Source organism: Solanum lycopersicum, chromosome 5, assembly GCF_036512215.1.
Source record: "Solanum lycopersicum chromosome 5, SLM_r2.1".
Classification (NCBI taxonomy): domain Eukaryota; kingdom Viridiplantae; phylum Streptophyta; class Magnoliopsida; order Solanales; family Solanaceae; genus Solanum; species Solanum lycopersicum.
This window is the reverse complement of record NC_090804.1, coordinates 6,362,734-6,377,817: the sequence shown is the minus strand read 5'-3', so window position 1 is coordinate 6,377,817 and position 15,084 is coordinate 6,362,734. Positions and strand designations below refer to the sequence as shown.

General features: G+C 27.0%; 2 protein-coding genes across 2 annotated transcripts; both read right to left on the bottom strand.

The window, feature by feature from the left end:
- Nucleotides 1-10,615: 10,615 nt before the first annotated feature.
- Nucleotides 10,616-11,185, bottom strand: LOC138348464 (probable methyltransferase PMT25). The gene has a single exon (XM_069297662.1). The coding sequence runs from the start codon at nt 11,183-11,185 to the stop codon at nt 10,616-10,618; it is 570 nt and encodes a 189-aa protein (XP_069153763.1).
- A 1,695-nt stretch (nt 11,186-12,880) lies between these two features.
- Nucleotides 12,881-14,671, bottom strand: LOC101256486 (uncharacterized). The gene has a single exon (XM_004239048.5). It carries the CDS (start codon nt 14,237-14,239, stop codon nt 13,172-13,174), a length of 1,068 nt encoding a protein of 355 aa, XP_004239096.2. The 5' UTR covers nt 14,240-14,671; the 3' UTR covers nt 12,881-13,171.
- Between the last annotated feature and the right edge of the window lie 413 nt (nt 14,672-15,084).

The following is a 15,084-nucleotide window of genomic DNA, read 5'->3' as shown; positions in this document are numbered from 1 at the left end:
CCTTCAAGTTTGACCAAGTGTGTGTGGTATGCAGAAAACCATTAACTAAGACCAACAAGCTAAAACGGGAGGAGGGAGTAATAGGTACACTTAATTTGACCAAGTATCATTTTGTCCTTCAATGAATTTTTTAAATTTTTAGAAGCTTCAAGGCATGTTTGCCAGCTTGTCTCATTTCATACCTTATGTAGCTAGGTTAGCAAAACAAAGACTTCAAAATAATGCAGTTATCATATCATATTATATATTATTATAAGCATGAAGCTCTAAAGTGTAAAGTTGAATTACTATTTTGCCCCTATACTAAATTAAAAAATAATAAAATATCTAATTAATTAAATATTAAATATGCTTAAATTGCTAATTAACTTGATTCACTTGTTGTTAAAATAAAGTAGGAGAATGAATAGTTGTAACAATAATTAATTATAAAGTTATTACAAAAAGGTATTAGAGAAACTTTTCATTTCTCTATCTAATCAGTTTTAGGTGTAATTTTGTTATAATGTATATTAATACCACACCTCCACTATCTCATCATTAATATTCACACCTTCATAATCTTTCCACACTCAAGAAGTTGATGGCATAATTATGAGACCTTTTGATTTTACTCAATGATATCCTATAAATTGTGGTATTTGACACAATAATCTATACACTTTGAAGATATTTAGGTACAGTTTGGAAGAAATTAAAAAAAATGTCTATATTTGTATTGTTTTTATCCTTTAGTATATAGTTAAATCACTTTTAGCTTCCGTTCATAACACTGATTACTAATTCTTCTTATCTTCATTTGTTGTTTACAGAAAGGAAATATGTACAAATTGTTAGATCCTCTAACGGAGTTTACAACGAGAGAAGGAATGTTTAAGTCTTCCCGGAGGTTCAAATCGATTTTATTTTCCATATTATATTCATGCTTTAGATAAGTTGTTGTTTTTTTTTATGTATAATTAACTTATTTAAAAAAATTCATTGTTATCATATTAAAATTTTTTTTTCCTGTTGTTTTTAACATGTCATGAGATCAAAAGAGAATTATTAAGAAATTGCAATCAAAGTTTTTAATTGAAGATGTTTTGATCTAATATATATATAGGCAACAGTTAACACAATATACCGCTAGGAGTGTAAATCACATCTAACTAACCGTTTGATGCAATGTTAATTAATTTGTTTAGCTTTGGTTGCATGTTATATTATTTTGTTTAACAATTTTCATTTTAAAGAAAATTATAGCTTGTAGATTGTATAATGTGTTTTAGTTTCTATTTGAGAAATCAATTATTAAATAGGCTATGAGAAATCGTCTTTCGTGATTTAAATAGTAAGCTCGTATTCATGATTAAGAAAGAATTTTTTCAAGTGCAATTTGAAATTTTCTATTATTCTTAAATCTCATTATAAAGAATTTTTTAGTTATTTTATTTGATTAAATATAGTTCTTACAAAATCTAACACGATAATCATGTTTCAATTTTAACATCTATTAGTAGTTCAATACAAACTTTATAAAATAGAAATATAATTAAAAATTAAATTAGTCTAACAATTTCTTAAAATTCATCCTTTAACTATGATTCTCCAAATTAACAAATCTGCAACCTGAGATGAGAGTTTTAAATAACTTTTACCGCTTTCAAGTGTTGGATCATTATGACATCATAAAATATTGAATGAGTGTCACTCATTAACGATTTAATTTTGTGAAGTGAAGAAGGGGATTACAATTTAAAATGAGGAATTATCTTATATTTGAGTATACGAGAAATCACATTTCAGATATCGAACCACTTATAAATTTGCCATAGATAAGAAGAGTTTATTCTTATATGCACATGTATTTATATCATTCTTTAATATCAAATTTATAGCAATCCATCATCATATTGAGGGCCTTCAAAAGCAATAATCATTTTATTACATACTAATATTATAATTTTGTGAAAGACAAATTAAATATAATCATAATCGTAATAAATATTATATCAAATATATATTATAATATTTGTTGCATCTATACCACATATTTATTCTTTAAAATACAAACAGTAGACTCTCTAAATATTGTGCAAGCCTAACTTAACTTGTTAAATTTTTTTAGGTTTATATATATATATATATATATATATATATATATATATATATATATATTCAAATGAGTAAACATGGACTAACACGAGACACACGTGCAACGCACGTGTACAGGACTAGTATTATTATAAGCATGAAGCTCTAAAGTGTAAAGTTGAATTACTGTTTTGCCCCTATACTAAATTAAAAAGTCATAAAATACTTTACCCAAATATAAATTAAATATCTAATTAAATAGTAATATTTGAATTACATAATAGAGGAGCAAAATAAGAAGTTCAGCAGTCTATTCAATTACTATGTGTGAAACAAATAGGATGAACACTAATAAAGTTTCAATTAATATAGAAGTTGAAACGTATTTTGCTAATTATGAGAAGTTAAAAGGAATCAAATTAAGTAATTGAGGAATATCAAAGAGTTTTTATCAACAAATCTTCAAGACTACACTATATAAACATACCCAATATTAGTCATTCAACACAAGCTTCCATTGTTAAGTGGGTACAAAAGTGTCTTCAAATTTTCAGGTACAATCTTATTATGAAGTCTAGATTTTTCCATTTGATTTGCTAACTTCATTTGAATGAAAACTTTCTAATTTTTTTAATAGGTAAAATAAATAGCTTGAAAGGTATAATATCACATATCAAAAATTGAATGTTGTTGTACACATATGGTTTGATGCTGAATGATGATCAACTCTATTTGAAACTCTCTACGCATAGTTTCCCGCAGAAAAAGAAACCATGTTATAAACTTTTAAACTAATAATAATAAATTGAGAAATTGCAGTTGTTTGCTACCAAAATATATCACATTTTCTTCAACAAATGTAGCAACTCCAAGTCTTCTCTAACAGTGATGGATAGTAGTTGTAAGCCTGTAAATGTAAGTCTGGGTATACCTGAAAGTTTTTAAGGAAGTAGTTACATTTGTAACGACACACATTAAGGATACAAGAAGACTTTAAGTAACGTCACATTTTCCCTTTTTAATTCATTAACTTGATGTGTCTTTCTTGGAAATTTTACTTGTTGATGACTGTCTGTACATTTAATTGCTTATAAATGGGTAAGCTTTGGAGACTTATCTAATGTGCACTAGATCGAAAATATCGAGAGAACACTCGAAAAAAACATCATGTTCTCCTAATAGTTTATTACATACTTTTTCATTTATTTTTTTATTGATTTTTATTTGAGATACACGTGCAACGCACGTGCCCGAAGACTAGTATTATTATAAGCATGAAGCTCTATAGTGTAAAGTTGAATTACTATTTTGCCCTTTTATTAAATTAAAATTTAATTTATTGTTTAATTAAATATATATATTTTAATTACACAATGATATGTATGTATCATATTCTTCTATTTTATTTTCTTAAGTATTTAAATTATGGAGAAACTTTTAATTTATCCAATCAATGACTTTCAATAAGTAAAACAAAGGATGAGATTTTCTTAAGTCTTTTTATTACTCCTATTTATTCATGCATCACTTAATTACTGAAGTTGAAAGGTTTTTTCAGCTTTAAATTTTGAAGATACTACTTAACTTACATTAATTACAATGAACATGGTAAATGAAAAGATGACTTTTTTGAACTTCATTTCATATGTTACTTCAGCCTTTCCAATTAACTTGAATTATTTTCATCTTCCACATATTATTAAAATGTATAGATATTTAAGACATGGAGAAAGAAAATAACAACACAAATCAACAGCATTCAAAAGTAGAAGATTCATATTCCAACCCTTTTCTCGAAAATTTTCTTGGTCTTCTCTATTGCATGAAACTATATGATGGCACAATATGGTTCTAATACATTTGGAAGTGCTATTTTGACATTTAGACGAACGTATTATTGAAAGAGTAAGTTACAATTTAGCTAAAAAAAATTCCTTGTTGCTTTCCGTTTTAGTTTTGTTAATTATATTATTCTTTCTTCTATATTAAATGATTTTTTGTTATATTTAAATAATATGTTGGTATATTAATAGGAAAAAAAAGTAAGGTGGACTACAATTTTGATATATGTTGTTCATAATATTTTTTATATTTCTTTGATTTTCTGTCATAGTATAAAATTAATTTTATTGTGTATGTTCTTTTTGGCTATATATGATACAATCCTAATGCATAAATTTTCTTTCTGATATGGTGTCTTCTCTTCAATCTTTTGGTGTTATATTACACCGTGTGATAAGTTCTCATTGTATTTGTCCATTTTTTTTCCTATGGAGCTTGTTTTTGGTTGAAGGGTAAAAAAAGATTGAAACAACAAAGTATAAAATTGGATTATCATTCTATCATGTGTTAAATCAAAATATTAAAAAATATTTATTTATAAATAGTAATGATTCTATATGCCACACTAAATATTAAAAAAATGGTTAAAGTCAAAAAGTTGAAAGACAATATTCATAAATAAATATTAGGCATTTCTACCCTTTTAACGACTAAAATAGTTCCAATTTTTTGAATATTTTTCTTTATACTAAAACATAAATTATTTTATTATGGGACCATTGAGTTAAATCAGTATATAAAGACCATAATCAATGCTCACTAAAGATTTGCAATGTTTCATAGATAATACTTTAGACAAATTATTTGGTGCAACTTTAATTGCTACTATTATTTTGAATAATAATTGCAGTTATTGTATTCTTTCTTTTCATTGTGATAAGGAATAATATATTCATCTTCGTAACTTACACCATCTTATTACCCTATTTTTATTCCATTTACATCTTTATTTGTTTCATGAGTATTCTAATTAAGGTTAATTTTTTCATTCTATAGTTTAAATAGTGCCGCTTATATCATTATTGTTTTATTTGATTCATACTTTAACTAAATGAAGAAGTCTCTTGAATTATAATTGTTTATGGGAGAAGTATCTACGAAAATTTGAAAAAAATATATAGTGATTTGTATATCTTTTTCTATATACTTATTGTTACGACTAGAGCCTTCAAAAGAATGTGTATGTTGTCGCATGTTTTTTTCTTTCTTTATTTTGTATATGTGTTTTCTCTCTATTAAACTTATTTAATTTGATTTTTCATAAATTTCTGATTGTTTTAATTGTATTTTTACTTAGGCTAAAGTTATCTTTTGTGACTATATATAATGCAAATTGGCTAATTACTATCAAAAGTTCTAAATTTACAGTTTGTTGATAAATTTTATACATTAAAATAAGATTTCTTATTTGATGTTATTGTGATTAAACTTCTTTAATTTGATTTTCCATAAATTTATAATTCTATTAATTGTATTTTTATTTAGGCTAAAGTTATTCTTTTGTGACTATATAATGCAAATTGGCTAATTACTATCTAAAGTTCTAAATTTACAGTTTGTTGATAAATTTATACATTAAAATAAGATTTCTCATTTGATTTTTTGTCACAATTTTATAATTTTATTTGTAATTGTCGCATTTTGTTATTCGTTTCATGCATGTATATGTAGAATTCTAATTGTTATAATGAATTTAAAAAAAATAACATGGGATACACGTACAACGGACGTGTCCTGAAACTAGTATTATTATAAGCATGAAGCTCTAAAGTGTAAAGTTGAATTACTGTTTTGCCCCTATACTAAATTAAAAAGTCATAAAATACTTTACCCAAATATAAATTAAATATCTAATTAAATAGTAATATTTGAATTACATAATAGAGGAGCAAAATAAGAAGTTCAGCAGTCTATTCAATTACTATGTGTGAAACAAATAGGATGAACACTAATAAAGTTTCAATTAATATAGAAGTTGAAACGTATTTTGCTAATTATGAGAAGTTGAAAGGAATCAAATTAAGTAATTGAGGAATATCAAAGAGTTTTTATCAACAAATCTTCAAGACTACACTATATAAACATACTCAATATTAGTCATTCAACACAAGCTTCCATTGTTAAGTGGGTACAAAAGAGTCTTCAAATTTTCAGGTACAATCTTATTATGAAGTCTAGATTTTTCCATTTGATTTGCTAACTTCATTTGAATGAAAACTTTCTATTTTTTTTAATAGGTAAAATAAATAGCTTGAAAGGTATAATATCACATATCAAAAATTGAATGTTGTTGTACACATATGGTTTGATGCTGAATGATGATCAACTCTATTTGAAACTCTCTACGCATAGTTTCCCGCAGAAAAAGAAACCATGTTATAAACTTTTAAACTAATAATAATAAATTGAGAAATTGCAGTTGTTTGCTACCAAAATATATCACATTTTCTTCAACAAATGTAGCAACTCCAAGTCTTCTCTAACAGTGATGGATAGTAGTTGTAAGCCTGTAAATGTAAGTCTGGGTATACCTGAAAGTTTTTAAGGAAGTAGTTACATTTGTAACGACACACATGAAGGATACAAGAAGACTTTAAGTAACGTCACATTTTCCCTTTTTAATTCATTAACTTGATGTGTCTTTCTTGGAAATTTTACTTGTTGATGACTGTCTGTACATTTAATTGCTTATAAATGGGTAAGCTTTGGAGACTTATCTAATGTGCAATAGATCGAAAATATCGAGAGAACACTCGAAAAAAACATCATGTTCTCCTAATAGTTTATTACATACTTTTTCATTTATTTATTTTATTAATTTTTATTTGAGATACACGTGCAACGCACGTGCTCGAAGACTAGTATTACTAAAAGCATGAACAAAAAAATTGAAAGTTGAATTATGATTTTACCCTTTCTATAAATTAAATTGTTAAAATATTTAAATATTTGATTGTATAAATTTAATTAAATGTTAATGACTTTTAAACTTCCTAAGATTAATTCCTAATTAAATATCTAATCTATTAATATTTATCATCTATAATCTATATGTATATAATAGTTATAATTTTTTTTTAAAAAAATCTTTACCTAAATTTCTTTTCCTCTTCTTATAACTTTTTCCTTAACCCTCTCTCATGAATAATATAATTGATGTGGATAAAGTATTATCCTTTATGATAAATAACGAAATTTAATAACTTAAAGGGTGCAAATCTACAAAATAGAGACGCATATTGATAATGTCCTCTTGATTATTATTAAAAATGACTCTCTCTTCACAAATTTAAATTCATTAATGCTTAATTACATGATAAGAACTTTAGTTGTTCTTTTTACATGGTTTGCTAACTTTAATTTTTTTTCATATTCTTCATTTATTTATTATTATTTTCTAATTACTTATTTAACTTTTATACTCTTAATATTCATAACTCTCATCTTTTCATATTCATAACCTCCAAACATTTAAACTAAAAATTTAAGATATCTTTTGATATTCCTTTCTATTCTATTTATATAAATTCAACTTCTTTATCTCATGAAACCCCTATGAAGATTATTAGGCTATTATTTTTATTCTATAGTAAAAACAGATGATGAAGACTCTTGAATTTTGATAGGATATGAAAGGAGTCGATAAAAACTCAGAGAGTTATGTACTAATTTTGTACTTATATTTTCATCTATATACATCAATCTTATAAGAATAATGTCTATATTGTATTTTTACTTATATATATATAGTTTCTTTTTGTCTTTTTTTCACTCTTTTAGACTTCTTAATTTAGTTTTCTATGAATGTTTTATTGCCGTAAGTCTTTGAATTTTGTAATTGATACATTTTATTATTCATTATAATTATATATATATATTTCCATGAGATTTTAGTCATTCTAACGTATCTATAAAAATTTACATGAAACACACGTGCGAAGCACGTCCTCAGAAACTAGTATTATTATAAGAGGGAATCAAAAAAGTTAAAAGTTGAATTACGATTTTACCCTTATTATAAATTAAAATGTTACGAAAATATTTAACTGTTTAATTTAAATATTAAATTACATTATTTTAATAAAAATGTTAATGACTTTTGCACTTCTTTAGAATAATTCTTAACTAAATATCTAATTTAATTTATTTTCTTAAAATTATTTACCTTTTAAATAGATACATGTATATAGATTATCTTCTAAATTAATTTATGTTCTTAATTATTGTTTGTCTTTAATTTTTGTAACTCTTGACCTTTCAATTTTTAAGTGAATCTTCATATTCTAAAGCTATATTTTTTCCTATAAATACAAATATTTTAACATTATTTGCATAGAAAGATTTATATGTCGTACAATTTTTGTGTGTGGAAGACTAGAGAAGTTTTAATCAAGTGAAGAAAATTTCAAGGCAAGAGGATTTGTGTCAAGATTACAAGGAATAATGTGATTATAGGAATGAATAACACTTTAATTACTAGAATATCGAAGCTTGATGCATTTGTTTTTTTTAACTTATTTGTCGAGATCAGAACTATGATAAGACCCCTCCATTTATGTAGTTGAATACCACTACCATTAACTTGACTTCCAAAGATTATAACTTTTTTTATGGTCAAAACTTGAATGTTTATTACTATAACTTTGTTTCAATTTGCATTATCAATAATAAAAAAAGGAAAAAATAGTCTTAGATTTTTTTTATTTTTCGTTGACAGCCTTATGCTAAACTTGCCGCTATATATGATACTTTTTTTTTGTATTTGTAATTTTGTTTTAGGGGTGTATTTTTTGTTTTAGAAAATGAGACAAATACAATCATAAAAATAGTGTATATGGCATGTAAAACAATTAATGACTACAAGATATTCTAATTTCAAATTATTAATAATTACATCTTTGCATCTTAAATTTTAAATATTTGTAAAAAATTATTCTTGCTTGTGCTTGTGGATAAAATCTATAGTTTTTAGACAATTTTCATTCATGAGATCCAAATGCCAAAGTCAAAAAAATGCTACACCAAAATGCTTAAGAAGTTAGAAGATTTTTTATCCTTTGACCAAATATTTCTCCTATCAATTTTTTAACAAAAAAATGTAAAATACAAAATTTTAATTCTAAGAATACTAATATTTTCATTTTTTCTCTTGATTAAATTAAAATTTGATTTATTTAATTAAACACTAATATTTTATTTGTACAATTACATAGTTTAAATACCAATCATTGCACTTTAGATCTTTGGTTATTTCCTTCTAATAAGTTTCTTATTTATAAATTTGAATTACTTAATTGTATTCTACTTAATAAGAAGAAGAATTTCATCTTTTACTAATTAATTAATGTCAAACATTTTATCTTCTTAAAATGTATATCTTGTGTATCTATTAATTTAATTTAAACATTTTTACTCTATTCTACGAGACAAGAAAGACATTTTAAGGAAGAATTTCAATATTTTTACTCTATTCTATTAGACAAAAAAAGATATTTTAAGGAAGTTAATCATAAGATAGGGTTCCTCTATGTTTGTTTTTGCTACTTTATTTTGTCTTTTAAAACAAATATAAAATTTCTATATCAAAATTATAATAAAGGGAGGACTAAATGCAAAAAAAAGTTCTTCAAGTTAACTATACACTACAAATATTTTTTTAAAAGTTAAATCGTTTGTTATTTTATTCATCGTTATGAAGTAAACGTGCAACGCACGTGCCCATATACTAGTAGTATAAAAGAAGTCAACAATGAAAGCTGAAGGGGTAGTGTATTAAAAGAGACAAATAAGTTATTCAATTAGGTTATAGTCCTTTTAAGTCTTAAATATTGAGTAAAAGTGACAAATGAATAAATAATATTTATTAGGTTAAAATATACTTTTTCAAAAGCCCCAAACTTTTTACTTTTACACTTTTACCTCTATATTTTTTATCTTAAAATATCTAAATTTTACCAAAATAGACAAAAAAAAAAAAAGGGCGCTAAACTTGGGATCATCATTCCAACGATTCTCTTCTCAACGGCAGGTACATTTTTCAATCTTTTCTTTTTCTTTTTCTTCATCTTCATCTGCAAAAAAGAATTTGCTTTTATTAAGAAGATCTATCAAAAAAAATTTATGAAAAAAAGAGTGTCACAATATATATATGTTTGAGTTTTTTGAGACCCGAATTTTTTGTACTGCATTTGTTTTGTTTGAGCTTTGAATAAACTAAAAAGAGCATTATTAATAAGTAAAGTACTTTGTGTCCATTTTTAAGTTGTTTAGTGAACTCAAAGTGGTTGTTTCAGTCAACAACTTTTGTTGTTGTTCGGCGGCTGTCGAAGTTGTCTATTGAAATAGTTAAATGTTCATGTTGATGTCCAACAACTGTCTTTAGTTGTCCGAGGCTAATAGAAGTTGTCTCAACAATTGTGGAGTTGTCGACAACTTTGTTCATGGTGCATGGGTAGAGAATCCTACACGTTATACTTGGCGATCAAAGTGGAGAATTAGTACCAATAAAGATAAGTGAGAATATTACGTTAAGCTTGGATCACACATTTTTTCTATGAGAACAGCAGAATTCGGAGATCATGTCAAAATAATTTCCAGTCATAATAGCGAATTCATTAATGCCAAAGCAGATTGGCAAACCATTATAATTCTTTTTTCTTTTCAGAAGATTAAGACTATGTACTAACTTCATTGGAAGTTAAACTGCTACATCTTTATCCAACTTCAAAAAGTGAACAAAGCAAGATTTCTTGAAATCATTTTCAATTTTTTGTGGGATTAGAATTTTTCTAAACTCGACAAATTGAACTCCAAAACCGACTCTCGCATTGATTCTAGAATCGTAAGACCCAGACACAATCAAGTGAGTCTCAAATTTATACGTACCATTGGAAATTATTTTGACATGATCTGGAGAGGATTCAAGATCTTCTTCTTCTTTTTCAACTGATTCTTCACTTTCACTTTCACTTTCATCACCTTTTTCTTCTCCACCAGATTTATCTCCATCACTCTCATCATCTGTTTCTTTTTCGCTTGAATTTGTGTTATTTACGTTGTTTTCACTTTCATCACCTTTTTCTTCCTCACTAGATTGGTTTCCACTATTTTCATCACTTTTTTCTTCTACTAATAAGTTATCGCTGTTCTTACTAGTTATAATTGTTGCAATACCTCTTTTCTTAGCAGCAGTATAGCTCTCAACGTTTTCTCCAGCAGCTGAATTGGATGAAGATGTTCCAATTCTTTTTCTCTTATTTTGAGGCATTATATTTATACCGAAATAGTTAAAAAGTTAGTAAATGATATAAAATTAAATTAATAGAGTCAATAAAAAAATGTGTAATTATAGTATATTAAATATCAATAATTATATTATTTGTCCTACAACTAATCAATTGATCAACAACTGAACACAGTTGTCCAACAACTGAACACAGTTGTCTAACAACTGTCGTAGTTGTGGAAACAACTTATCTAGTCGTATGACAACTACATGCAATTGTCAGATCATTTTGCATCTGAAAATATGTCTAATTATTTCTATAAACAACTTCACTAGTTGTCGGACAACTACGAAAGTTGGTGGCTAAAATCACTAAATTGTATTGACTAAATCGTTAACATAAAATAATTTTATACAGATTTTTTGAGTTAATTTTAACTTCAGACGGAATAAATGCAATGTAAAATAAAATAAAAATACAGTTTGATGATAATAATTTTTTTCTTTATGAAACCCTAGTTCCAATATTTTGAAATGAAAAAAGAAAAGAAAATTTACCTTTGAGATCAGGATAAACACAATAGAAAATTTTGAACTTGAAAAAGCTAAAAAGTTGAAATTTTAGTTGCTTCGTCTCCCTGGCCCGTTGTTCCCGTTTCCCCATACGAAAGTGAAAGCAAAAAAATTTGAAAGTTCTAAAGTTTCCCTTTCAATTTAGTCTTTTAAGTACCTAAGTTTTTAAGATTAATAGTTTAAGTACCTAAGTTTTTAAAATAAATAATTTAGTCCTTTTTTTTTAATATTAAAAATCAGAAAATATGTTTATAAGAATAAGGACCCACTTGTCCCTTTTTTTTTAATTGAAGACTCGATTGGCATTTTCAGGAGTTAATACCTCCGATGGTCACTCAACTGTCAACTCTTCTCTCAGAAAGTCACTCAACTTTCAATTTTCACTCAAAAGTCACTCAAGTATGCACTTATTTCTCAGAAAGTCACTCAACTTTGAATTTTAATTCAAAAGTCACTCAATTATCCACTTTTTCCTCAAAAAGTCACTCAATCTATTAAATTGTTTTTTTAATTAAAATTTATTGATATTAATTATTTCTATAACAAACCAAAATTTTTAAAAATTAAAAATACCATTAAACCATTTAGTGATCCGCCCACCTAACTCGACCCATTAAAAAATATGATATGACTCATTTTATTTTGTCTTTAATCCTAATTCAAGGTTTAAAGAGAGGGATTAATTTAGGATTAAAGACAAAATAAAATGAGTCCTATCATATTTTTTAATAGGTCGGGTCAGGTGGATGGATCACTAAATGATTTAATTTATTTTTAAAATTTTTGATTTGTTATATAAATAATTAATATCAACAATTTTAATTAAAAAATAATTTAATAGATTGAGTGACTTTTTGAGGAAAGAGTGGATAGTTGAGTGACTTTCTGAGAAAGAAAGCAATAGTTGAGTGACTTTTGAGTGAAAATTGAAAGTTGAGTGACTTTCTGAGAGAAGTGTGCACAGTTGAGTGACCATCTGAGGTATTAACTCGCATTTTCAGCTCATTATTCTCAAAGTTGAAACCAATCACTTGTTCAAAATCTTCTCTCTGCCTTCTATTTGCTTCAGAAGGTTGTTTGAGACCATCCAAAATAAGAACAACATCATTTCAAGAAATTGACAGCAATAGAAACTAAAGCTTAGCTTCTAAACAAGGAAGAATGTTATCGAAAGCAACTCGTTTTAAATGCACTCTGTTTACTATCTGAGAAACTTCAATTAATTATCGCTCGCAGCATATTGTAAACAATGAAGCATTAACAGACCCTTTACAAAACATCTTCTTTTGATTCATGTAAGACAACAACACTCCATTATGGTACATCATTTGAAGTAGTTATGCTATATATATAGATTTCAGTCGAACTTTTCTTCTGATAATCTAATAATTCCGTGTCAACGTTCATAGAGAAATCTTTCTTTACAAGACGTAGTCTCAAGTCTCAAACATGTTGTTATTGGACTTCTGCTAATGCTGAAGAAATCGCCAAGGCTTCTAATACAGGCAAACTTTCTTCATTTGAGGCTTCCATTCTATATGATTTACAGCTGAAGTAAAAAACAGTACTCATCATAGAGTCAATAAGCATCACAAAAGAGTACAATATTACCAGAAGAGGCCCTTCCCATATCCTCGAAGATCCATCTTCATAGCTTATTATCTTCACTCTATGCTCAAACAAACCCTCCACAAATGTCATCCCAATAGTCGATCCGAGAAATATCAATAGCCCAACTTGTGTCTGCCCCTTGATGAGAGAACTAGACCTAAGCAACGCCTCCGGTCCAGAATCATCCTCCAAAACAGAGATCACAACAGCAATATTGCAAATTATCATAGCATTTGCTAAGATTATAGAGAATATAATCCCAACAATCATCGCGGTGTACAAAATCAAGTCTGGAGGGAACCCTATTACAGAGAAGGCACTGCTCACAGCCACGAGTAGTACAAGAAACAACGTGAGACAACCAGTAATCACCATACACACCCAAATATAAGTCACCAAGATACGCTTCCAAATCTTGGTGACAATGATATAAAACTTTTTACCATCGAAATTCTTCCTCGAGTAAGTACAATCAACAGAGTACACTATAGCAGCTTTAGACAAAAGCAACAAACTCACATACAACGGAAAACACACAACAGCTGAAATCACCATTTCAGAGAACTTTTGACACGACTGATTGATAAAAGGCTTTAGTGGAAGCCCACTCGATTTAGCCAGAAACAACAATCGTATCATCAATTTCTTCACAACGTACTGATCAACTAACACATTAGACAACAGAACAGCAGAAACAGGGCAAATTAACAATGCAGCAATTGACAAAAAACCAATAGGATTATACCGAAGAATCGTTACAGTTTCCTTCAAAATCTCCAACGCATCCATAGAATGAAAATGCCTATCTTCCTCCAATTCGGAATTTTCGAATTCTGGATCATCATTTTTATCTCTCTCCAATGAAATTGATTTCAATCTCGGACTCAATCCAGTCAAATTCGCAGCTTCCATTTCTCACCAAATTACCCAATTTCCCCTCAAAACACAAAAACTTAATATCTGAAATCACATTTCATCAGATCTGCATATCTTCAGCTCAAAACTCAAAAATTGAACCAATAACATTACACTTAGGGTCTGGTCCAACAAGACGGGCAATGAATGTACTACGTATATATCTTTCAGTAGATTCAATCAAACGGCTCTGCTTTGTAAAAACGAGTAGTTGCACACGAAAAAACAGAGACTCAAATGAAAAACGAAAGTGAATAATGTGATGGGGAATGATTAAAAGAACAAAACGAACAATGTGTTAACTATTATTCATGAAGTAAAAGGAGAATAACGTGAATGAAGAGGAAGAAGATTCAAAAAAAAAAAAAAAAAAAGTGAATATGAGATTACAAAAAGAATAAAAAATTTGGACTTTGGAGTATGGGAATTACGTAAAAAGGCAACTATATATGGTAACGGAATGCGTACGTGATGTGCCCAATTACATTTATTACAATTTGACTATGCATGTATGAAACACGTACGCCGTGTGAGTATCCCAATATTATTACTTTTTTTTTTAATCTCGATTTATCTGATACGTTTTGAATTTCAAGATTTAAATAAGTTTATCTTTTGATAGTTTTTCATAAATATTTTGAATTGTCAATTATATATTTTACAAATATATAAATTTCATTTTAAAAAATTTGAAGATTCCATAAAGAAATTCTCGGTCAAATTTAAATTGTTTAACACTCAATAAACAAAACATGTCACATAAATTAGAACAGAGAATATTATTATTTAGTGAAAATCGAACTATGATATGGTTGATTGAGCATCTGGATACATAATAATTG